General features: G+C 40.3%; 1 protein-coding gene across 2 annotated transcripts in view; it reads right to left on the bottom strand.

Moving 5' to 3' along the window:
• Positions 1-21,700, bottom strand: part of si:ch211-132f19.7 — a 32,730-nt gene extending 11,030 nt beyond the window's left edge. Inside the window, exons 1-15 of one of the 2 annotated variants that reach the window (XR_015513565.1) lie at positions 21,086-21,697; positions 19,078-20,012; positions 18,141-18,290; positions 17,927-18,057; positions 17,737-17,848; positions 15,624-15,751; positions 13,398-13,556; positions 13,089-13,320; positions 12,543-12,731; positions 10,462-12,454; positions 4,693-4,968; positions 4,519-4,614; positions 3,097-3,269; positions 722-803; positions 303-461 (exon numbers count right to left, since the gene is read on the bottom strand). Coding sequence is in view for 1 of the 2 variants with exons in the window: in XM_087290751.1 (XP_087146877.1) it covers positions 303-461; positions 722-803; positions 3,097-3,269; positions 4,519-4,614; positions 4,693-4,894; positions 12,354-12,454; positions 12,543-12,731; positions 13,089-13,320; positions 13,398-13,556; positions 15,624-15,751; positions 17,737-17,848; positions 17,927-18,057; positions 18,141-18,290; positions 19,078-19,953 (2,790 nt within the window). In the remaining variant the exon portion in view is untranslated. Of the gene's footprint in view, positions 1-302; positions 462-721; positions 804-3,096; positions 3,270-4,518; positions 4,615-4,692; positions 4,969-10,461; positions 12,455-12,542; positions 12,732-13,088; positions 13,321-13,397; positions 13,557-15,623; positions 15,752-17,736; positions 17,849-17,926; positions 18,058-18,140; positions 18,291-19,077; positions 20,013-21,085 lie in introns of both variants that reach the window. The other variant, XM_087290751.1, reaches the window with a different exon arrangement.
• Positions 21,701-23,494: the final 1,794 nt, after the last annotated feature.

Here is a 23,494-nt window from a genome sequence, read left to right as displayed (position 1 = left end):
TTTGAACAATGCTAGTTACCAATAGACATTGACTCAGGACTATTGATATTATTGGCTATAGGTTTCCATCACTTTTCAAAATCGTGTTCAACAGAAATAAATACTTGAGAGTGAGTGAATAATGAGTACATTTTTAATTTTTGGACAAATCCTCACTATAAAATCATTTTTAATTTTAAAATTGAACTCGCCTTCTTATTAAGCATGATAAGAACACAGCAAATATACTGTACTTTACATTACATTTACTAGTTAAAGGCTCTTAATATTAAGTAGGACTATAAATGCGCTTACTACTGTACCTCATTGTTTCTGTCTCTCTCGAGAAAGTGGCGAGCGACGTGGGCAGGGAGGATGTTGTACAGCAGACACTCGTTATGCTCCCTTAGTTCCTTCATGTCCTCCACTTCTTGCCTGGCCTGCAGACGCCACAGGAAGTCAAGCCTGGATGTAGTTTCTAGCTGTGGGTTAGAAGGACACAGCACAAATTATATTGTATGTCAGTTTGATTGACAGAACTTTAAAGAATTTATAAAGAATGTAATAAGTAAAGCAAGCTAAGTGGTGGTTTCATTATTGTTTACTGATTAAAAAAATACTTAAATGCTTATATAAATTATTATTATAAATATCTAAAAGTGGTATCACTTATATAATAATGAACACATTTATTATATCTTTATTGCATATTATTTAAATATAAATTCTATTTGTAAAATACCTGTCTACTGTTGTAAAGGACGACCACAACAAACATGGCCATTAGCAGCACAGAAATGCCTTTCCGTCTGAGGTATTGAGATCTAGGCAAAACACACATACACATCAGAGGGGACATAACAATTCAATAGGCTAGGAAGTAATGTGATGGTGTCACATCATTGAAGTACATATTTTCAGTGAGAAATAATAATGAAAAAAAAGGAAAATATGTATTTTTATAAATGCATAAAATAAAAAATACATTTTAAATAAACTGTATTTTTACAAATAATAAACTTTTTTACATGATTGCTTTTGGATTTATAGAATCTATATTTATAAATCTAGACATATATTTTAGTGACAAATAATAATAGACAATGGGATGAAAAAGGGGAATCTAAATCTTAGAAATTCCATGTATATTAATACTAATATTAATATTAATTCATATTAATTAATTATTATCATCATCAATCACCATAACACTTTAAATTACTGTCAGTTGAATCATTTTTATATGTTAAGACTTGTTTTTTATCTGTGCTTTAAAAAAAAGTCCAAAAAAAGCTAACAAAGATTGATTTTTAAATTGATATCTATATATCCATATCAGTTTGTAGTTGTTTCGACTGGTTAAAAAAACAAACAAAAAAACTTTTTTTTCCAAGAGCAGAGTTTTTAGAGTCTTACATCAGTGAACAGATCTCATCTTTCCAAATAATTCTAATAAGGAAGTGCCAAAAAACATTCTACAAACAATGAAAGACTTATATTGCATTCTTATATATGTTTAAGGTTTGTGAACCTACTTCTGCATCCATACATGGCAAATCCAATTACATCATGTAGTTTTTCATACAAATACAGATTACAACTAAGAATAAGATGTTTAACATTGTGCTTAGCCACCATTTTAAAAAAAGCAGTCAAACGTTTCAGTTTGTCTTGTTGGTGAAGGTAACCTATTCATCCAGCTACCAGCATACGCTATTCTTACTTCTAGAGTAGACTAGCAGTGTTTTCATGCTACTTACAAAGCAGTTGGCCTAGTTGAGTTGGTGTTTTGAAAAGACAAGAAAAGTATCTGAACTAGCGTAACTGGTTTGTAAGTAGCACTGGTTTGTAAGTGTGGTGGAAATAGATTTTATTTATCTTATATTCAGTTTATATACTCATGTGTTCTAGTTATAAAGGTCTGTTATTTTATTCTTCTATGGATTTACCATTTAAGTTGACCAAGTGTGACCACTTTAACATCTGTTTATCACAAGACAAGATCTGGATAAGTACATGGTGATTTAACAAACCACATGTTCGGATAGGATGTAAGGCTGAAATATAGATGGTCAAAAATAAAGTTTGAGCACTGATGTAACTGTGATTCATCCTGTATGTCACTGATGACCTTGTGGGTATTAAAAACTAGATAAAAAGAGAACGCACTCTGTTTCTGCATCTCACACTCTGCAGAAACTGTTGTTGATGTATGATCGTGTGACCTTCTTTGCAAAGAATAAAACTTTAAAAGACACTTTGAGTAAGAATTTGTCTTCTTGACCACCGAGAGAGCCTCCTTAAAGAAAATTGCCACTACAATTAGAAAACGGTTTTCCTTGTCGTTTCACTTCAGCAGTCATTTTGACTTTTTTTTTATTTTGTAACTTGATAACTTTGTTAAAATAAAACCCATGTAACTAGCATTCTGACTTTTCCGAAATGTGTGCATATTTCATTATGGCATCGTTATATTATTGAAATTACAAAACACAAAAGAGTTCTGAGTATTTCTACATTGAATAGCTATAACATTCAAATTGGCTAAATACATTACTTTGTCTACAAGTACACAAATATAGGCACATATAATGACTGATGACAGATATTCAAGCAGGCACACAACATCATAAGACGTTAATATTAAGTTAGATTTAGGTTGTGACGTCAGGTGACTAAAATTCAATGTCTAGCCAGGTAGCCAATGTCAAATGATGTTGATATTTGGTTGATTTTAAGTTGTGTCAAATACTGACATTTATTCATCAGGTATGGCAACTAAAATCCAACCTCTGATAGACGTTATAATGGTAACGTTCACACAACGTTAAGCTGTAATATCATTAGACGTTGATATTTGGTTGATTTTAGGTTGCACATTTTCATTTTCAAACAAAATGCAACATCCCCACGACATTGGGGTACAATGTCAATCTGGCATCATGTTGAAATCCTGTGCCTGCTGAGTTAACTTTACAAACCCAACAGAAGGTTCAAATGTAGATTTGATGTGACAAAAGTTCAATTTGGTAGAGTCTTATATGAACACTGGCTATTCTAGTATTTATAAAATATTGGTGGTGCCAGTGTTAAAAAAACAACTGATATATACGGTACCTCTGAATTTGGCTGTTTTGGTGTTGGCGGATAAAGAGCACATGGAAGGCAACCTCAATGAGGTATGTGTAAACTGCAATGACTAACGTCAGCACTGCTAGCTTCAACAGACAGCTGAGCCTCAGGAAGACAGCACACGTCACCATTGCCACCACACCACTCAAAACGAAGAACTGCAGAGAGAGAGAGAGATGCTTTTACTGTATGGCTTTAATGACGTCACAGACACAGCAATTATAAAACAGCAACAAAAAAGAAGAAGAAAAAAAACAAGAAATAATGTTTGGAGGTGGTCAAGAGTGCTATTTAATGCTCCTGTTGTCTTAGATTTCTGTACACACTGTCAAAAATGACCCGCAATTAAATTCAACTCAATCTTCAAATCTATTTTGCATGAAGACACAACCTCATCTTCATCAAAAACTGTGAATGTCTACCATTTCCCACATTAGTGTGGAGTGTTTCTTTAAATGTTACTCAGAGGGCACCACTTATTTTTGAGTAAAGAAAATTATTCCGGATTCCGGGTGGGCCTACTGATGGGTCAAAATTGACCTGAAGGACAACCGTTGTACCCTAAATGTGTATAGCATTCAAGAAAACAGACAATTTTTCGAATGGGTCATTTTAGAAAAAGTCACCATACTTCAAGATAAAAATAACATTGTACAGGGTTAAAATGGTGCCTAGGTCATGTTTGACCTGTAAGTCAACAGGAGGGTTAATAACATTTGTTGTTAAAGAGTAAGTTACTCCCGAGACCTTCATTCATCTTTGAAACAGAAGTTTCTGAGAGCTCTCTTATAGCATTGGTCCTGACTTGTTAAAAAAAATACAAAACAAATCCTCAAAACCTTACATATGCTTTCAGTGGTTCAATTGGAATATCATCAAACTATGAGAATACATTAGTGTGCACATCTAACAAAAAATAATGATTCTACGAGTGCTTTCATATGTCTCGTGCAAGTCATAATAATTTAGGATGTATTACTTGGGTTTTATTTCAAACAGAGGAAGTGGCATGCGGGGATCCAGGCTATACATCAGTGCACAGGGTTTGTGAACATGCACCCTACACTTACACTGAGGAGATGAAATTGAAAGTCATTATTTCATTATTATAGTCATATTTTCATTATTGTTTTATTTGCACACGAAAGTGATCTCGTAGCTTCATAACAGTCCGATTGAACCACTGAAGACACATGGACTGTTTTGAGGAGGTTTTTTGGTACCTTTCTGTACTTTGAACAAGTCTGGACCATTGTTGTCTATGGAGAACCAGCTTTAGAATTTTATTCAAAAATATCTTAATTTGAACAAAGGCCTTGGGGTTTGGAACAAAATAAGTGTCAGTAAATAATGTAAGAATTACATTTTGTGGGGTAAACAGTCTATTTAAGTCTATTTGTACTGTACCTCAGGATGTGTGCAGATGTTTACTGGCCACTGTTTACCATGTTCTGAGTTCTTGTTGCTTTTCTCAGTCTCTTCAAATGTGCCGTTACACCAAAACTGTGAAGAAATAGATGGAAGTTTTAAGACAAGCATGATTTTGATTTGACACAAACAGCCCAAAATGTTGGCACTCACAATGTTGCAGGAGGCTACACCAAAGTTAATAGCAATAGCGGTGAGGGTGAGTAGGTTCCGGATGCTCTTGGTCTCGTGGATCCAGCAGCACAGATGCTGTAAATATGGCGGGGAGCGCTTAAATTCCTCAGCCAGAGTGACCAGAAGCACCAGCATGTAGACAAACAGGAACACTAAAAACTGGATTATCATGGGAAAGAATCTATGGGAAACACATGCAGACATGCCATGTTTATAAATTAAACACACATGCGGCTTTTGAGAGAATAGTAACAGCTGATGTTGTAAGGTGTTGGTTTAGGTGAGGATTGAACCCGGGTCTCCTGGACATAAAGCTGGGGCTTTTCCCAGTTGAGCTAACTCCTCACTAGATGAACCCAAGAGCAGAAGAAAAATAAGGGAACTTGAGGCTTTGGTTTCAGAAAAAATAAACAGATGATCTTTACTAGAAAAATAGAATTCAAAAGTACAACAGAAATAACTGAAGCCGAGCTTCTAGTAAACAGGCAAAACAAATTAGACACAAGGGTCAAAAAACACAACAGTAGAATGTGACTTAGCTTTCTCTAGACAATCTGGAGAACACCGGGTGGTACTGGCTCAAGACTGAACACAGTAGCTTGTAACACACACACTTATATAGGGCAAGACACAGGTGTTTCAAATCAAGCTTGAGTGGTGGCACACAGCAGATGGTGAGAAAGTGGTGCCATCCACTGTTCAGGAGGAAGCATGAAACTTGGATCATGTTGTGCAAGGAGACAGGAGCACCTCCTTCAGGTCAGGAGGAGGAATGCAGCTTAATGAGTTCTTACAGGAGCCTCTCCTCTAAGAACGGCTCCTGACGTTCCTCTGGAGCTTCTTTGGGCACGATTGAAGTCAGTGATAAGCACTGGGTCCAGTATATCCTTAGCTGGCACCCATGATCGCTCCTCTGGGCCATAGCCCTCCCAGTCGACAAGGTACTGCACCTTCCCACGGACCAGTCGAGAATCCAGAAGCCTGCGTACTGTGTAAGCCGGTCTACCCTCAATGATCCGGGGTCTTGGTATGGGCTTGCTGGGTGGGGAGAAAGAGGAACATACAACAGGTTTTAATTTGGACACATGAAAGGTGGGGTGAATCCTCATGGACCTGGGCAGGAGTAGCCGGTAGGATACAGGATTTATCTTTCGGAGGATCTTAAATGGACCAATATAGCGTGGGGCTAGTTTGCGAGACTCTACCCGAAGAGGAAGATCCCTGGTTGAAAGCCACACTCTCTGACCTGGGCGAAGTGTGGGCCCTGGCCTTCGGCGCTTATTTGCCTGTCTCCGCTGCTGTTCGGTAGCTTTAAGTAAGGCTACTCGAGCTCTCTGCCATGATAGTCTGCATCGGCGGACCAGTTGTGTAGCAGCAGGGACACTGACTTCTGGTTCCTGTCCTGGAAACATAAGGGGTGGGAAACCATACTGGCACTCAAAAGGAGACATTCCTAGGGAAGAGTGGTAAAGGGTGTTATGTGCAAACTCAGCCCAGACCAACCGGGAGCTCCAAGTGGTTTGATTGTCTGAAACCAAGCATCTCAAAGACCTTTCAATCTCTTGGTTTACCCTCTCTGTCTGACCATTGGATTGGGGGTGAAAGCCAGATGAGAGACTAATGGAGGATCCAATGAGCCGGCCAAATGCCTTCCAGAACCTGGACGTGAACTGTGGCCCCCGATCGGAGACCATGTCCTGCGGAAAGCCATGGATCCTAAACACATTCTGCATGAGAAGCTCTGCTGTCTGACTAGCTGTTGGGAGTTTGGGCAAAGGGAGTAGATGACATGCCTTAGAAAATCTGTCTACCACCACCAGAATGACTGTATTACCTTTGGACTCTGGTAGGCCTGTAACGAAGTCCAATGATATATGTGTCCATGGATGTTTAGGTATAGGTAGTGGGTGCAGCAGGCCTTGAGGTCGGGTTCTTGGTTCCTTGTTTTGTGCACAAACAGAGCAAGCAGCAACAAAGTTGCGGACATCCTTCTGCAGTCTTGGCCACCAAAATTTCCTCTGGATGAGCTTGTGGGTTCTAGTAGTCCCAGGGTGCCCCGATTGGAGGGAAGCATGAGCCCACTGCAACACTTCAGAGCGTAAATGATTAGGTACAAAGAGACACCCTGGAGGACAATTACCTGGCACTGTCTGTGGCTGTGCTCTCCTGACCGTCTCTTCAATTCCCCACTGGATTGCGCCGACCACTCTCGAGGTAGGTATTATTAGTTCTGGTGTGGTCTCACTGTCTAGAGAACCAAACTGTCTTGACAGTGCATCTGGCTTTGAGTTCTTTGAGCCTGGGCGATAAGAGAGAGTAAAATCAAAACGATTAAAGAAAAGGGCCCAGCGAGCTTGCCTGGAGTTTAACCTCTTTGCCTCTCTAATGTAGGTGAGGTTCTTGTGGTCGGTCCAGATGAGAAATGGATGTTTGGCCCCCTCCAACCAGTGTCTCCATTCTTCTAATGCCACCTTGACTGCCAAAAGCTCACGGTTCCCAATGTCATAGTTCCTCTGTGCAGGTGTAAGCCTGTGAGAAAGATAAGCACATGGGTGAAGCTTGTTATCAGTCTTACTTCTCTGAGAGAGGACCGCTCCTATGCCTATGTCAGAAGCATCAACCTCCACTACAAAAGGAAGCTCTGGATCTGGAAGAGCTAAAATGGGGGCAGATGTGAAGAGACTCTTCAGTCTGTTGAAGGCCCTGTTGGCCATCTCAGTCCACACAAATGACTTGGCAGTCTTCTTGGTGAGGGCAGTGAGGGGTTCTGCAATGGAGCTGAAGCCTCTAATAAATCTCCGATAAAAATTGGCAAACCCCAAAAATCGTTGTACCTCTTTAACTGAACATGGTTGTGGCCAATCCAGTACTGCCTTAATCTTGCCAGGATCCATCTGAAGGCTACATTTGGATACAATGAACCCAAGAAACGACACTTTGGAGACATGGAATTCGCTCTTCTCCAGCTTAACGAACAGTCTGTGTCTCAACAACTGGGAGAGAACCTGCCGGACATGTTGTACATGCTCTTCATAGCTACTTGAAAAAATAAGTATGTCATCCAAGTAAACGAAAACAAATCTGTTCAACATCTCCCTGAGGACATCATTAATGAATGCCTGGAAGACGGCTGGGGCATTTACAAGGCCAAAGGGCATTACCTGATATTCATAGTGGCCTGTAGGGGTGTTAAAAGCGGTCTTCCACTCATCTCCTTCTTTGATCCTGACCAGATGGTAAGCATTTCTGAGGTCCAACTTTGTAAAGATAGTGGCGCCCTGCAGTATCTCAAAAGCAGTGTTCATTAGGGGTAATGGGTAACGATTCTTAATGGTGATGTGATTCAAACCTCTATAATCAATACAGGGTCGAAGACTCCCATCCTTCTTGGAAACAAAAAAGAAGCCTGCTCCTGCAGGTGAGGTTGAAGGGCGAATGAATCCACTATCTAGAGCCTCGTTCAAGTATTTCTCCATGGCAGTTCTTTCAGGAATGGAGAGGGAGTACAATCTACCTCGAGGTGGACTTGCTCCAGGTACAAGTTCAATAGAACAATCATATGGACGATGCGGGGGTAATGAAGTAGCCTGAGACTTACTAAAGACTTCACTGAGATCCATGTATTCTTGGGGAACTCGAGACAAACATGGAGGAGGAACCTTAGGTGGCTCTGGCAAGGGGGCTGGAGACTCGAAAGTTAATGGCTTGAGCTTGGGTATTACCCGCACTTCTGTGGTAGGTATGGATATAGTGTGGGTTGAGGGTGATCTGGAGGGATCGGGCTGAGGTCCAAGAAATGTCTCCAGTGGCTCGAGAGGATGGCAAAAAGAAAAATCAGAAACACAGCAGTTAGTACCCCAACTCTTTACCACACACTTGGACCAGTCTATAAAAGGGTTGTGGTGGAATAGCCAAGGGAAACCAAGCACTAAGGGGTGTTCTGGTGAATGGATCAAAAAGAACTGTATCTCTTCTCGGTGTGCACCCATTTTTAACTGGAGGGATGTAGTGCAGTGACTAACCTGTCCTGAACCAAGAGGTCTGCCATCTAGGGCTGTAATGGTGAGGGGTCTCTGGAGGATTATGGTTCTAATACCCAGCTCACTGGCCACATTGATATCCATAAAATTACCAGCAGCTCCAGAGTCAATGAAGGCACTAAGATGGTGAAGCTGGTTACCTTGGGTGATAGTGGCTTGAACGGATACTCCGGAAGTGATGGCACAGGGGGAAGTATCTACTCTCGCCCGGGACCCCCTCTTCCTGGACGAGAGCTGGCTTTTCCCTTCAGTTCAGGGCAAGTGGAGCGGAAATGGCCTGGCTTTCCACAGTAGAGGCAGCATCTGTCTTTCATTCGCCGATCCCGTTCGGTCTGGGTCAATCTAGTTCTCCCCAATTGCATTGGTTCATCAAGATCATTGGACAGAAGGGGCTGAGTGATGGTGCTAGAATGTACATCAGGGTCAAATAACCTGGTCTCTCTACCTCGTTCCAGTTTTCGTTCTCTTAGGCGATGGTCAACACGGATGGCAACATCAATAAGGGACTCAAGATCTGGTGCAGGATCTCTAAAGGCCAGTTCATCCTTTAATTCAGAGGACAAGGCACGGTGAAAAGTGGCTTTTAGTGCTCGCTGGTCCCATCCACTCTCTGAGGCCAGGGTTCTGAACTCGATAGAAAATTCTGCCACACTCCTCTCACCCTGAGAGAGTTGAAGTAGGCGATAACTCACATCTCCTTTACTGGCTGGATGTTGGAAGACCTTCTTCATCTCCGCAATAAAACTGGTACTGTTGCTGGTAAGGGGAGATTTCTGGTCCCATAAAGATGTGGCCCAGTTCAAGGCTTTGCCAGTAAGTAGAGTGATGATATATGCTACCTTACTGTTCTCTGTGGGAAAGCTGCTGGGTTGCAATTGAAAGGCCAGCGTGCACTGTGTGACAAACCCTCGACACCTCTCTGGGTCTCCATCAAATCTCTCTGGTGCTGGTAACTTGGGCTCAGATGAAGCAACAAAAACTGTTGGAGGAATGGCTACTGGTTGGCTTCCTTGAGAAGTTAAACGTTGAGGATTTAGTAACTGGAGGATCTCACCAAGAATCTGCTCATGGTTCTGGATGGTGGTTGCTTGATCAGACAAAGCAGACAGAATACGATCAACATTGGAAGGTGGTGAGGCTTCTCCTGCTGGGTTCACTTCCATGGTTCAGTCTTGCTGTAAGGTGTTGGTTTAGGTGAGGATTGAACCCGGGTCTCCTGGACATAAAGCTGGGGCTTTTCCCAGTTGAGCTAACTCCTCACTAGATGAACCCAAGAGCAGAAGAAAAATAAGGGAACTTGAGGCTTTGGTTTCAGAAAAAATAAACAGATGATCTTTACTAGAAAAATAGAATTCAAAAGTACAACAGAAATAACTGAAGCCGAGCTTCTAGTAAACAGGCAAAACAAATTAGACACAAGGGTCAAAAAACACAACAGTAGAATGTGACTTAGCTTTCTCTAGACAATCTGGAGAACACCGGGTGGTACTGGCTCAAGACTGAACACAGTAGCTTGTAACACACACACTTATATAGGGCAAGACACAGGTGTTTCAAATCAAGCTTGAGTGGTGGCACACAGCAGATGGTGAGAAAGTGGTGCCATCCACTGTTCAGGAGGAAGCATGAAACTTGGATCATGTTGTGCAAGGAGACAGGAGCACCTCCTTCAGGTCAGGAGGAGGAATGCAGCTTAATGAGTTCTTACAGATGTTGACAATACTGGAATTTCTAACTTTGATATGATACCTCATCCCAACATAAATATAAATTTTGCAATAAATATACAATATTTAGGCATGTCACTAAGGATTTTGACTACTGGTCCAACCAGACCTGTGACATTTTCACTGAAAAATAGCTGTCAAACTGTATATTTTTATATATAGTATATAAGCTGTATATGGCAGGGGTTCCTGTGTCAATCTTTTCCATATTTAAAAGATGACTTGCACCTCAGAAGACGATGCTGATGCGCAATGAGCACATGGTGGCTTTAAAGGCATAAGACGCATACCTCCTGAAGATGCTGAAAGCCCCATCATTTAGGTATAATTTCTGGAGGAGTTAATGCAGGGGTGTCCAAACTCGGTCCTGGAGGGCCGGTGTCCTGCAGATTTTAGCTCCAACTTGCCTCAACACACCTGAAAGGATGTTTCTAGAAAGCCTAGTAAGAGCTTGATTAGCTAGCCCAGGTGTGTCTGATTGGGGTTGCAATTAAACTTTGCAGGACACCAGGCCACCAGGAGTTTGGACACCGATGAGTTAATGAATTCACAGAGCTTGGTGCACCTCTGAAAGGATGTAGTGCACTTAGACACGGTGCCAAATGAATCTACAATGTTTTTCAGAATTCCTAAAGCACATAATCACAGCTACTATCTCAATAAATGCTATGTAAGCCATTTAGCAACAAAGCTAGAGTCATTGGGCAGAAAGAAGCCCTGCCCATATTGTGAATCTGCATCTATTGTGAAGTGAATTTGAAGCGATTTATCTGCGCGTGTCGAGTCAGGTGTGAACGCAGCATGACCGCAATCCAATAGAAAAAAAATAAATAAATATTCGAAGGGCTGCAACTAAGAACTACTATTTTTATCTTTAGTAGCTTATGGATAAAATATAGTAATTTTAATGGATTAATAAAATGAATTAGATTTTAGTCCTTCATTGTCCCAGGACCCCCTGGGGGGTCCCAACCCTTAAATATTAGTGAATAACATGTTAATAAATGATTACATGTGGCATTCCGATAAATTTCACAATTCTTAATTCCAATTTTATTATTAAAGAAGAAACTACTTGCCAACTTATAAACATTATTGACAAGTGAACTATTTGTAATGAACAAATAACCAAATTACCATCAATAACACAAATAAATTTAACAGAGCAAACATGCAGCTGAAAACATTGCTTCTCAGGTGGCTCCAACTGTAATTCTAATGGTCTTTTGTTGGTGATTAATGTTAATTAGTGTGACTAATGACAATGAATTTAAAGTGCACATGAACCAGAAGTTGCTGAGACTTTTTTTCGATAAGTTGATGTACTTCCAGCTTAAACAAAATATTGAGTAGAGGGCAGGGCTTTCTTTTTGCACATCATTCCCTCATAGCAAACTAACGGTAAGAGGGGTGTGGTATATTGCGGCTGAAATCAGAAAATGGTCTGACTATGATTGAAGATTACCAAAACAAACATATTTTCAGTGGATTACCTTGCAGGGCTTATTTGTTCACCTGAAGAATAACAATCTGCACTAGCAAAATAAACATTGTCCAATTTGATTTCACATGGACTTTAAGCATTGTTTTAAAGACAATGTTGGATTATATTGGAGTTATTTGACACAGATTTAGCCTATCTATTGAAACTAATCATGTAGCTCATTTACAGAAAGTAAAACTGTGGGAGGCCGTAATGCCCTAAAAATGCTTCAAGTGTCCAGAATGAGAGTAACAGGAGGTGTGACATGAGACTGTGGTGCATCTAAACTCACAGACCGCAGTCAATTCTGTGGAAAAGTGATATTTTAAATATTTCAGTATCGACCCCTATAAAACTTTGATACTTTTGATAATGCAGGTAATCACTTACTGTGGAGAAGGGATGAGGGCTTGGGCAGCCATGATGAAGAGGAGCAGAAGGAAGGAACAGGCCAAATTGGACTTGAACATCTCATCTCTCATTTGAGAAAACTGAAAGTGCAAATTTTGTGTGGGTCTACTCATATGCACAAATGCTATTATGCTACTGTAAATATGAAGGTTTCTGTGAGGTCTATACCTTTCCCTCAATGTGTGTGTCTTTGAAGACTAGAGTGAAGGGTGTGATGTGTTCTTTGCGCATTCGTTCACTGCTGCGCACCTCGATGGCTTGCTTGATTCTCTTGTTGATTTCTCGAGACCCGGCACAATGCGGAGTAATCTGATTGGGCAGGTGCACCAAGGAGCCATTGGTAAACGTGGCTAATATCTAAAAGATGAGAAAAGTTAAGTAAGTAAATGCAATGTTTATTTCGACACTCGGGTTTACTTGCCAGTCAAATGAAACTCTGGGGGTCTTTAATCTCATAAGGCCTGTTTGACAGAGGTGAAGGCCTGGCTGTCATTACATTTTTGAGGAGGAAATCTGAACTCACAATCTCCCCAAATTTAGACTTGGGTGAGATGCCGTTGTGTGTCAAACCATTGGTTAAAAACATTGGATTTATTTTTGATGATGGCCTAAAGTTTGACCATCAATAAACATGACCGTGATAAACTCAATCTTTAATCTTATAACTAAGTAAAGACTACATACTAAATGTAGGTGAGGTTTATGAGTACTCACACAGTTCATTCCGATGATGTTGTCAAAAGGCAGCTCTGCACTCCATGTTGTCTCATCTTTGCTGGTTCTCCTGACTTTAGGGGGCTCTTTGTCATCTTGGGGTGTGTGGCGGATCAGAAAAGTGTCGATCTTGTGCTTGCGTAAAAACTCATTGCGCTCATGTCCTCGGCCCTCTTCCGTCTCATAAACACCCTCGAGACAGTCCAGGGTTGCTCGCGATATATGAATCCTCCTATTGTTACACATTTTGTTTTATTACACTATTATCTGATGTGTATTATGATGAAACTAACGATGTGGTGTACTTGCCCTGGGATTCCTCCAGCCTCTAGCATGTTGGCAACATCTACGTCCCAAGACCACACGTCAAACTGCCATTTCTGAAGACCCAAAACCCCACACAGGACCGAGCCAGAGTGGATTCCAATACGCATGTCCATATCTCTCTTCAGCTCTTTGCGCACATAACTGATTAAAATAGAACGATGAATAACATTTATCTGATATCTCGTCATCTCTTCGTTTTTAGAATTGCTGTCAAACATCAATGGTCAACACAGGAACAACAAAATATATTATATGACTCCATGATTGGTGCTTTGACTACCTAACCAGGAAGCCCATTGAGATGCACCATATGATTAAAGAGCCCCTATTATGGGTTTTTGAAAAAGACCTTCCATGCAGTGTGTAACAGCTCTGAGTGAAATGAAATATCCAGCTAAGGCTTAATTTTGAATGCGAACAGTGTTTAAAACTATTGATTCATCTATAAAAGAGTAGTCTCATAGTAATTTGAATGAATCCCCGCCGTAATGAGTCTTTAGACGTGCTGACATGACGTTGACAGGGGAACTCAAACCCCACCCATTTCCTGCGCATGCAGAACCGGGAAAATTGAAACCCCCAGACTCACCCACAAACACTGTAGCAGATACCGCTTAAAACATGTCGCAAAGACGCTGTGCTCTGAAGTGTGAGGGATAGTTAGTGTTATTTTCCCTACCCAAAGATGAGGCTGTGAAGTGGTTTAAGTTTATTTTTGCAAAAATACCTCAGCATTATAGCCCCAGCCTTGTGCTGTGTTCCTGTCATTTTTCTGACGAGTGCTTCAGCAATCTACACGCTTACAACGGGGGATTTGTCGACCGTTTATTAAAAGGAAGGATCAGAAAACAATATTGATGTATACAGTGCAAAGTTCACTAATCAGTTTGTTCCTCCATTTCACAAATGTAAGAAAGTGCAATTAAAATGGATGCCTCCTTGCTTTCTCTAGCATGCAAATTATGTATTTAATTGTTTTGTCACTTGTAACCACTTTTACTGTATCTGGTTAACTATATCCTCATATCACATCTAAAACCACTTTAAAAACGTGATGGCTCCCGCTATGTTTACGGATTTAAATGCATTTGTGAGCTCGCAATCTTCTGCCGTTTGTTGTTGATATGGCCACCATCACCTGTTCCTACAAATTTGTGGCAGTCAAGTTTTAAAATAATTCAGCTTTTGCCACTGTGTGGATTAATACTGAATGTGTGTGTCACTGTTTTTACTTTGGTTAACTATGGTTAAGAATAGAGCAATACGCTGGTGTTAAACTGCATTGCATCAATGCACTCCTGCATTGGGTTTACACATACTCTCTGCACTTTGACTACCCCAAAACTGTTGATATGCCATGCTGAGCGTTTCTCTCTGTCTCACACTGAATGTAGTCGACCAATCACAACATATTATAAGACAATTAAAGTGTTTTTGACCTTGCATGCATATCAGCCTGTTGTTGGAGACCCCCAAAACCAAAATATGACTATTTTTAATTCATAATAGGGGCTCTTTAAGACATTTTTGACAATAAATCCCAAAAGTACAATGCAAAAAACAAGTGGAAAAAAACGATCAAGAACATAATTTTTACACTAGGTTGTATAAAAAATGCTAATAAGATTCATTTTACACATGTGGCCGATTGCATTTAAAACCCCATAACAAAAACTTTTTTTTTTCCACCAGGTCTGTCTGAAAATGTACATTTGGTAGCAATGGCTATGTTCTCCTTCAATGTTTAGCTTATTTTGCAAATTAGATTAAAAGATCAGAAAAAGCTCATTCACTGAAAAAGTGAATACTTAAATGACAGTTTTTTTGTAATAAAGTAAGACCAAAATGAAAAAAGGAAAAAAAAAAACAGTGACAACAATAATACACAGTTCATTTAGGTGAAATAAACTTAATGAATTAAAGTTGATCTATTTGTTTTGTTTAGTTCAGTGTACATAAAAGCCTGCCACAAACCCTTCCCTCAAAGCATTCAGGTCTCCAAAGTGGGCCCATTAGGCACATCTCCTTTATGCACTTTTAATCTGTTAGATCAAAATGCATCTCAACAACCAGTGTAAACAGATCCTTTGGGGAACACTGATGCATAAAAAGCTTCCTGAAAATCCTCTGCACATATAAACTGGTGTAAACGAACAAGTGAGTTTACAATCATCACCATTCGTGATTGAAAAAATGTAAAATACACACCGTATAGTGTTGATCATGGCCAGACCCATTTCTACACAGCAGCGGGCATGTGCAGTCTGGGGCTCTGGAACCCCAGACACACAGTAGTAACAATCTCCAAGAATCTTTATCCTCATGCAGTGATTCTCCTAAAGTAATAAACAAGACTTTCAATATGGTTCCAACACATCGACTGCAAATCTAGTTGCCATATTTTCAACAGCTACAGCAAAATGTTTCCTAATTTTATGCAGATCATTTTGGTAGGTTGGTTGGTGGTTGGATGGATGGACAAATGCTCGGACAGACAGACTTTTGACAGACCACTTTACAATAAAAAACACATTTATGCTTTGCACTAGGCCAGGGGTGTCCAAACTCGATCCTGGAGGGCCAGTGTCCATAAGAGTTTATCTCCAACTTGCTTTAACACACCTGCCAGGAAGTTTCTAGTATATCTAGTAAGAGCTTGATTATCTGGTTCATGTGCGATTGATTAGGGTTGGAGCTAAACTCTCCAGGACACCACTCCTCCAGGACTGAGTTTGGACATCCCTGTACTAGCCTTTACATTACATTAAGACATTTAAAGGCATAGTTCACCCAGATATTACAATATCCTATTAATTTACTCTCCCTCAGGTCATCCAAGATATAGGTGACTTTGTTCTTCAGAACTTTAAAGAAGATTTAAAGTTAAATCGGTGGTCCTTGGTGATTTATAAAATGGCAGTGAATAGTGATAGGTTTTTTAGATTAAAAATAAACAAATGCAAACTAGTCCAAACCAATTCCTGGCGCTCACCATGGCACACTGAGGTCTTGTGAAGTGATCGGGCTCCATTCAAGAAATGTTTTGGCCAATTATATTTATTTACATTTTGTGCAGATAAAACACCTCTTCTGTCTGGGTTAAGAAAAAGAATTGAGGCCGTACTCACACTATGTACAGTTGCCCCAAACCGGGCCAAACCACGCTTGTCCCCCCTCCCGTCTCCCCCGACGGCCCGCACTCACACTTGAATCGGGCCTGGGCACGCTTACGTCATGGATGCTGCGCTGTTCAGTGAGCGCTCTCACTCAGCACAGAGGAGATTTCTCTAGTTATATCGTTTCAGTCGTTTGATATGCAGTGACATGCAGTCAAATTTTTAGCCAAACAGTCCTTAGGGATGCGGTGACACGCAGTCAGATATTTTGCCGAACAGATCCGCCACTTTTGGCGCTCATAAATAATCATAAAGCCCTCGTGCTGCAGGAATAAGGTTTGCTGAAGGTGCGCAGCTGTCGTGCAGTGAGAGGTTTGCGTATTTATTAAACTACGGCAGTTTGCATTCATTGAACAGTAAGATTGATTAATAAATCCATATGAAACAGTCCCTTAAAAGTCACGTCTTGCTTTCAGTTTCGGGCTTTGGCACATTTTGCACTCACACTATAAGCGTACCGCGCCAAAGCCCAAGTGAACCGTTCTCAGGCCCACCTCTTCTAACCGGGCCAGGGCCGGCCAAGTAAACCGTGCTTGCGCCCGATTCAGCACACTTACATTTCTCAAACGATCCGGGAAACGGGCCTGGGCACGGTATGGATGGCATAGTGTGAGTAGGCCCTGAGTCTTTGTCTGAATCTGGAGGAAGATGAGGAAATTGAAGAAACAAAATACAAAATGTCTTCTGAAAATAGCGAAAAAGATGGGTTGTAAAAATAAAAATGATAAAAATACGCCTTTATCAAACAAGTCCTTAATGGTATAAAGGCTCTGAAAAACTGAAGTTCATGAAAAACTGAAGAAGAACATGATGGTAGAAAAGATATATTATTTACTATAGGTTCTAGTTTGGACGGTCTTATTAAGTGTTTCCTAAAAGCAACCCATATTTTAAGAGTATTGGACCCCACTAAACTGTCTGAGATATTTCTACCATTTATTGGAAGCTGAGAGCAAATCATTAAATGAAGGAAGGACTTTAAGGATAACAGTTCTAATTGTACCCAGATAGGATATTCTGAAACTGTTGAAGTGTAAATATTACACACCCCCCAATACTGTTGAAAATTTGGTACTGCAAGGCCTCCTTTTGACTAAATTGAACATTTTTGGGTGAACTATCCCTTTATGGTTAATATCTCTCACCTCTGCAAGGCGATCAAAGCGACCAAACAGCTCATTGAGTGTCCGCACCAATTCTTGAGCCGGCATGGTCATGGAGAGAGAGGTGAAGCCTTTTATGTCAGCAAACAGGATGCTGAAACAATAGCATATTCATGCTGATTTGACGCAACATCCTTGCTGTAAATACTACTACATGGGGATCTGCGTTTACCTGACATCTTTGTATTGATGAAAGTAAGTTTTATGGAACTGTTGAGGAAGCAATTCATCATCCAGGGCAGTCATATCACCAATCATCTCCATAGCAATAAACCGAGGAAGAATAGACATCACCAAGCGCTCCTAATGTAATATAAAGTCTTGTTTCATTGAAACTTTTGCATTAATGAAATAATAACTACGTATTAAAGTCGAGATTCCCAAACCTGTCTCTGGTTCTCTCTCTCCATCTTGACTCGACCCTCAATGCAGCGGCGTGTCTCAAGGAAGGCCTGCCTTTGGGCACGATCGGATAAATAGTGGATGAAAAGCCCTGCAGTATTCATGCCCATGTACAATAGACCTTTCGCTAGTAACTGGAATGAACAAGACAAGCTTCATTAGTTGATGTATTGATCCCTGAAGTTGACGATGGTTAAAGACAGTCTGAAACTGGTGTGCTTTTGTACCATAACAATGGAGCATTTATTAAAAGGAAGACCTGGCACAGCCTGAGAGAAGCATTAGAAAGATCAAACCTCCATCAAATTAACCCTAGATCCTAAAGGCCCTAATATACTCCAAAAACAATCAAAGACAAAAAAAGAAGTAATTTTAAACAAAACCCCACCAAAATTTTAGTTTTAACCATCCCGTTCTCGAAATCAAGTATGAAATTTTGTTCATGTCAACATGACACATGGCACTTACAAGCCTGCCTATTGCAGCACAAGGGTGTTTGAGAGGTCAAAAACATTATACTGTCACTTAGGCCCAATCCAAATTCCATTTTTGTCCCGTGTGTAGCCATGCTGTCGATGTCGATGTGGTGTATTCTGGGAAACTTCATACTCATTGGTTTCAAGTGTGGTCCTGAAAAACCTTGTTTCAAGGGGTATCTAGCCCTTTTCCTTAACCCTACGCCTTCAAGCTAAAGAGAATTAGGACACCCCTACCCCTTAACTTGAACGCGCAAAACGAGGTAGAATTGGGATTGAGCCTTTTCAAACATCTTTTTGCTCTCAGATGAAGAAAGAAAAATTAAATCAGGGCCTTAGAGATTTTTTTCAGGCTGTGATCTTGCATTATCAAGGATTTCTTTTTCTTATACTAGGGTGAGAACCAAATGTCAGCTTTGAGATTTGTGAATAGACTCTTCTTTACCTTTCTTACAATGGCTGTGTCATTGTAGTTCTTAAAGGTATCCACAAACAGGTGCAAGGCAGCAGTGAGGAATCCCATGCAGATGGACCACAGCAGAGGTAGGGGCAATAGTGTGTAGATGGCAAAAAGGGTGAAGAGCACATACCACGACTGGTCTGTCTCCAATCCGTACACCAGTCCCCCCAGCGCTTGAACAGTCTGTGACAGCCAGCTTGCCAGCCCGGCATAGCGAAGGTAATCTGGAGACATCAGTCCTTTACAAGTCAGAACTAAGACACATATGATCGCTCCAAGCGCCATTAAGAGCCCGGCCAACCATCCATGTTGAGAGTCCACCATCTCAGGGGCCAAAGCCAGGTAGATGAAGATAATGTGGAGTTTGGTAAGAATATCAATTACATTAGTGACTACGAGGGAAGTTCGCCGTTGGCCAGATGAGTGCTGCTGGTACAAATGCTCCAGATCGTGAGATTTGAACTTGTGGTGGAGAGCAGGGAGGAAGATGCCACGCACTGTGGAGCCCCAGCTTACAAAGAAGTCTGCATCAGTAACTGATTCTGTTGACTTCCGTGTGCAGGTGGAGTTGCGTTCTCGAAATGGATGGATGCGAGCTGCAGAGGAGCGCCGCTTATGCATGCCAGCATTGCCCCGTGCAGCTTTGTTCCGAATCTGTCTGTTGATGTCATCGATGTAGGCGTCAGTAACAATGATTTTGCGAGAGTTGACCGCTCGCCCCTCGTGGTGCATTCCTCGTTGGTCAATAATGTGACGTACAGCATTCTGCCACATTAGTTGCTTGCGTTTCAAGTTGGGTGATGGAGGCACAATTGTGCAAACTTGAGGTGGAACAGTGATTTCTGAAGAATTCAAAGCCATGATCTAAACAGGCTTTAGATCCCAGAACTCAGCTTGAGACTTCTATCAACTGCACGAACCTAAAACCATGAAAAGTAAAAGATTTTATCATTTAGATGGGACATTAAAATTGTGTCAGTTTGAAAGCAAAAAACTGACTTTGAAATGAACTAACAATGCATGTTAAATCATAATACTTCTTTGAACCACATATTACACCCAAAAGAACATGACAAAACAAGTTTAATAACCCTTTAAAAACATTTTAAACTTAAACTTTTCCAGAAACTAACAAAACATAGTTACATTCCTCTAAAAACACCCCCAAAATGAATTCAGTGTCCATAAAATATGTTTGACACTAGACAAAATAAATGTCCCAAAATACACAAAGACTCACAAAACAAGTTCAATAACTCTTAATAATAATAAAATAATTCCTTACATTTATATAGCACTTTTTTGGACACTCAAAGTGCTTTACACATTAGTGCAAATCTCCTCATCCACCACCAGTTAAACCCCTACACTTTTTCAAAAAACATCCAGGGATTTTTCACAACCACAGAGAGCCAGGACATCGGTTTAATCTCACCCGAAAGACTACGCTCACTGAGCAGTACAGAATCCCTATCACTATAGTGGGGCATTAGGACCCCTGCTGGTCTCACTAACACCACTTCCAGCAGCAACTTAGCTTTCCCATGTGGTCTCCCATCCCGGTACTGACCAGGTGCAGCCCTGCTTAGCTTCAGTGGGCAACCATGTGGGAGTAGCAAAGAGCTAGCTAGTCTCTTACCCAAGAGTTTCTTGATAATACACTCAAAATTAATTAAATGCCCTCCAAAAAAAAAAAAAAAAAAAAAAAAAAATCAAGTTCAATGCCCCCATGATACCCCCAAAATGACACTCCTAAAACAAATCCAGTGCCTCTCAACAAGGACCATTTAATTACTCACAAAACAATCTCATATAAAAAGTAAAACACCCAAAATACTCATGAAACCAAATAAATGGCATGAGTGCACTTAATCTATACTACATTTAATGCATATTAAAATGAGGAATACTGCTCAAAAGATCTCTCCAGGACAGTTATTACATGACATAACTGATTTAAGCTGTACATAGATGTAAGTGAAAGTATACTTGCCAAGGATGGGGCTTGAAAAAAACCGGTAACGATGCATGCATCTGCTCATCCAGGAACAGTAGCCAAGGTGAACTGATCCAGACACAAGTAAATATCTAATATGGTACATTCTTGTCCCTCAGCGGTGTAATATTTGGCAGCTGAGTGCAGAATGAGTCGTCTTTGACAGATTTTCCTTCTGCCATTCCAAGCAGCATGACTATGCAAAGCATAGCTACATATATATAAATAAGACTTGTCTTCTATAATAGTACTCTCCACTATTATAATCCATAAAATCCTGTCTCAAAACATTCCTTGGTTTTGGAAGAAGTCAAGCCCAGTTTTAAAAGATGTCCCGTCTGCAGTTGATTGACTCAGGCTGTCTTCAGGTAATGAAGTGATTGCTCGGCCAGATGGTCTGAAAGCTGCCGTGACCCCTTCCCAAAGGTAGCAGAGCCCAATCTGCTGGAGCTTATCCTACAGAAGAATCTTGACTCTTGATGGAAATGTTTAGAGGCAAAAATAAGTGGACTTGAACTCGACACTGTGGCAGCGACAGAGGAGTTTGGGATCTAATGCACATGCACATTAACACACACATACGCTCCGTAATAGGTTGAAACATAAGGGATTATCTACTCAGCAATAGCACACGTGATCTATTAGGGCCTCATGGTCACCGCTAACAGGATAATGTCCATGACAGGTGAGTTTATGTGTGAAGGTAATTGGTTAACAAAAATTTATCCTCCTCCTGAAATGTATCTTTGGTTTCTTTATTCCATCCAGTCAATTAATAGTAGTATAAAAGCTATTTCTCCACAATATTTACAGGCCGTAGGCGTCATTGGACTTTATAATTCTAACCAAGACATCCTGAAAAGAAAAGTTGATCTTTTGCGACTGGTTGACCTCTGCTCTTGAGAAGACACGGCGCAGGGTTTTAGATAGCAGGTTAGGCCGCTGATTCAGGGAATGTGGGAAGTAAGCTGGATAAAGTGCTTCTCACTGATCTGGTTACCAAGAATATGTGCCGGGTCAAAAAGGGACTGAACCATCTGCTTTCCCTCAACACACATAAACAATAATACTTCTTACTTTAGTGGATGACTTAGGCCAGCCAAGATTAAATTGCACTGACTGCAAGCTTATTTTTTCTTGGTATTAAATAGTACAAAAGTTGTTTATATTAAAACCCAAATCAGAAAAAGATGGGACAGAATGGAAAGCGCAAATAAAAATGAAAGTAGTGATTTCTAAAATTACTTTGTCTTGTATTTCAGTGTTGCACATGATTTTTTTTCAAAATAAATACTCCAATTTTGCAACACATTTTTTAAAAAAGTTGGACCAGTAAAGCATTACCAGTTTGTAATGTTGCCATTCCATTTCACAACACTTAAAAGACATTTAAGGACTGAAGGCACCAAGTGATGAAGTGTTTCAGGTGTAATTGTGTCCTATTTTTCCTGCAAACAAGTCTTTATCCTTATTCATACTACAAACGACTCGCAACAACAAAGCGACAACCGACCATTCATTTCAAAGGAGAGTCAGCGACTTCCGGCGACCTCCGTTTACACAAGCGACAGCGACCGTTGGCGACCAGGTTGGCGTGGCGAGTGATTCTCGCTCTGCTCACTCAGAGGCCAGTTGTACTCGTGCTGTATAAATCTATTCAGACCTGCATTTGCAGCAGGTCGCCACGCAGAGCGACACGCAGCTACAAAGTGAATGAGGCATTAAGGTGGGCCTTAAGTACAGTATGGGTCTTCGTTGTCACATTTTGGGCTTCAAAATGCACCACACATTCTCTATTGGAGACAGGTCGGGACTGCAGTCAGGCCAGTCAAGTACTTGTATTTTCTTCCTCGACAGCATTCTTTGCATTGTCTTGTTGAAATAGGTAACCACTACTTTCTTTTTTGTTTGTTTTTTTTTACTGTCCCAACATTTTTTGATTTGGGCTTGTACAACGATTTTTAGACAATAGTTTTTGAGTGATCAACATGATCACTGTTCATATACAAATATGTTTTATGCATGCACATAATAACAATTAGTTATTTTAAAAAGTAAGTAGACCTATTGCCTTAAAAGTAACCAGTTGGATTTTATATATATATATATATATATATATATATATATATATATATATATATATATATATATATATATATATATATATATATATATATATATAAAGTGAATAAACTTTAAACTGTAATTTTTTTTTAGATTTAGCACATTTTTCATTTACATAGTTAAGACAATACGTTTAATAATTTTTTTAAAAGTAAACTAATAGCTTTGAAAGCAACAAGCAATTTTGTCAAGTAACGTCAACTAATCGCTTTTTACAGTGTGCCAGGCCTATAAAAAACATGACACCTTGCAAATAAACCTATAAATATACACATTCTTCTG

Source organism: Danio rerio, chromosome 17 (genome assembly GCF_052040795.2).
Source record: "Danio rerio strain M-AB ecotype USA chromosome 17, GRCz13ab, whole genome shotgun sequence".
Lineage (NCBI taxonomy): Eukaryota > Metazoa > Chordata > Actinopteri > Cypriniformes > Danionidae > Danio > Danio rerio.
The sequence above is the reverse complement of the archived record's forward strand: the minus strand, read 5'-3'. Positions and strand labels throughout refer to the sequence as shown.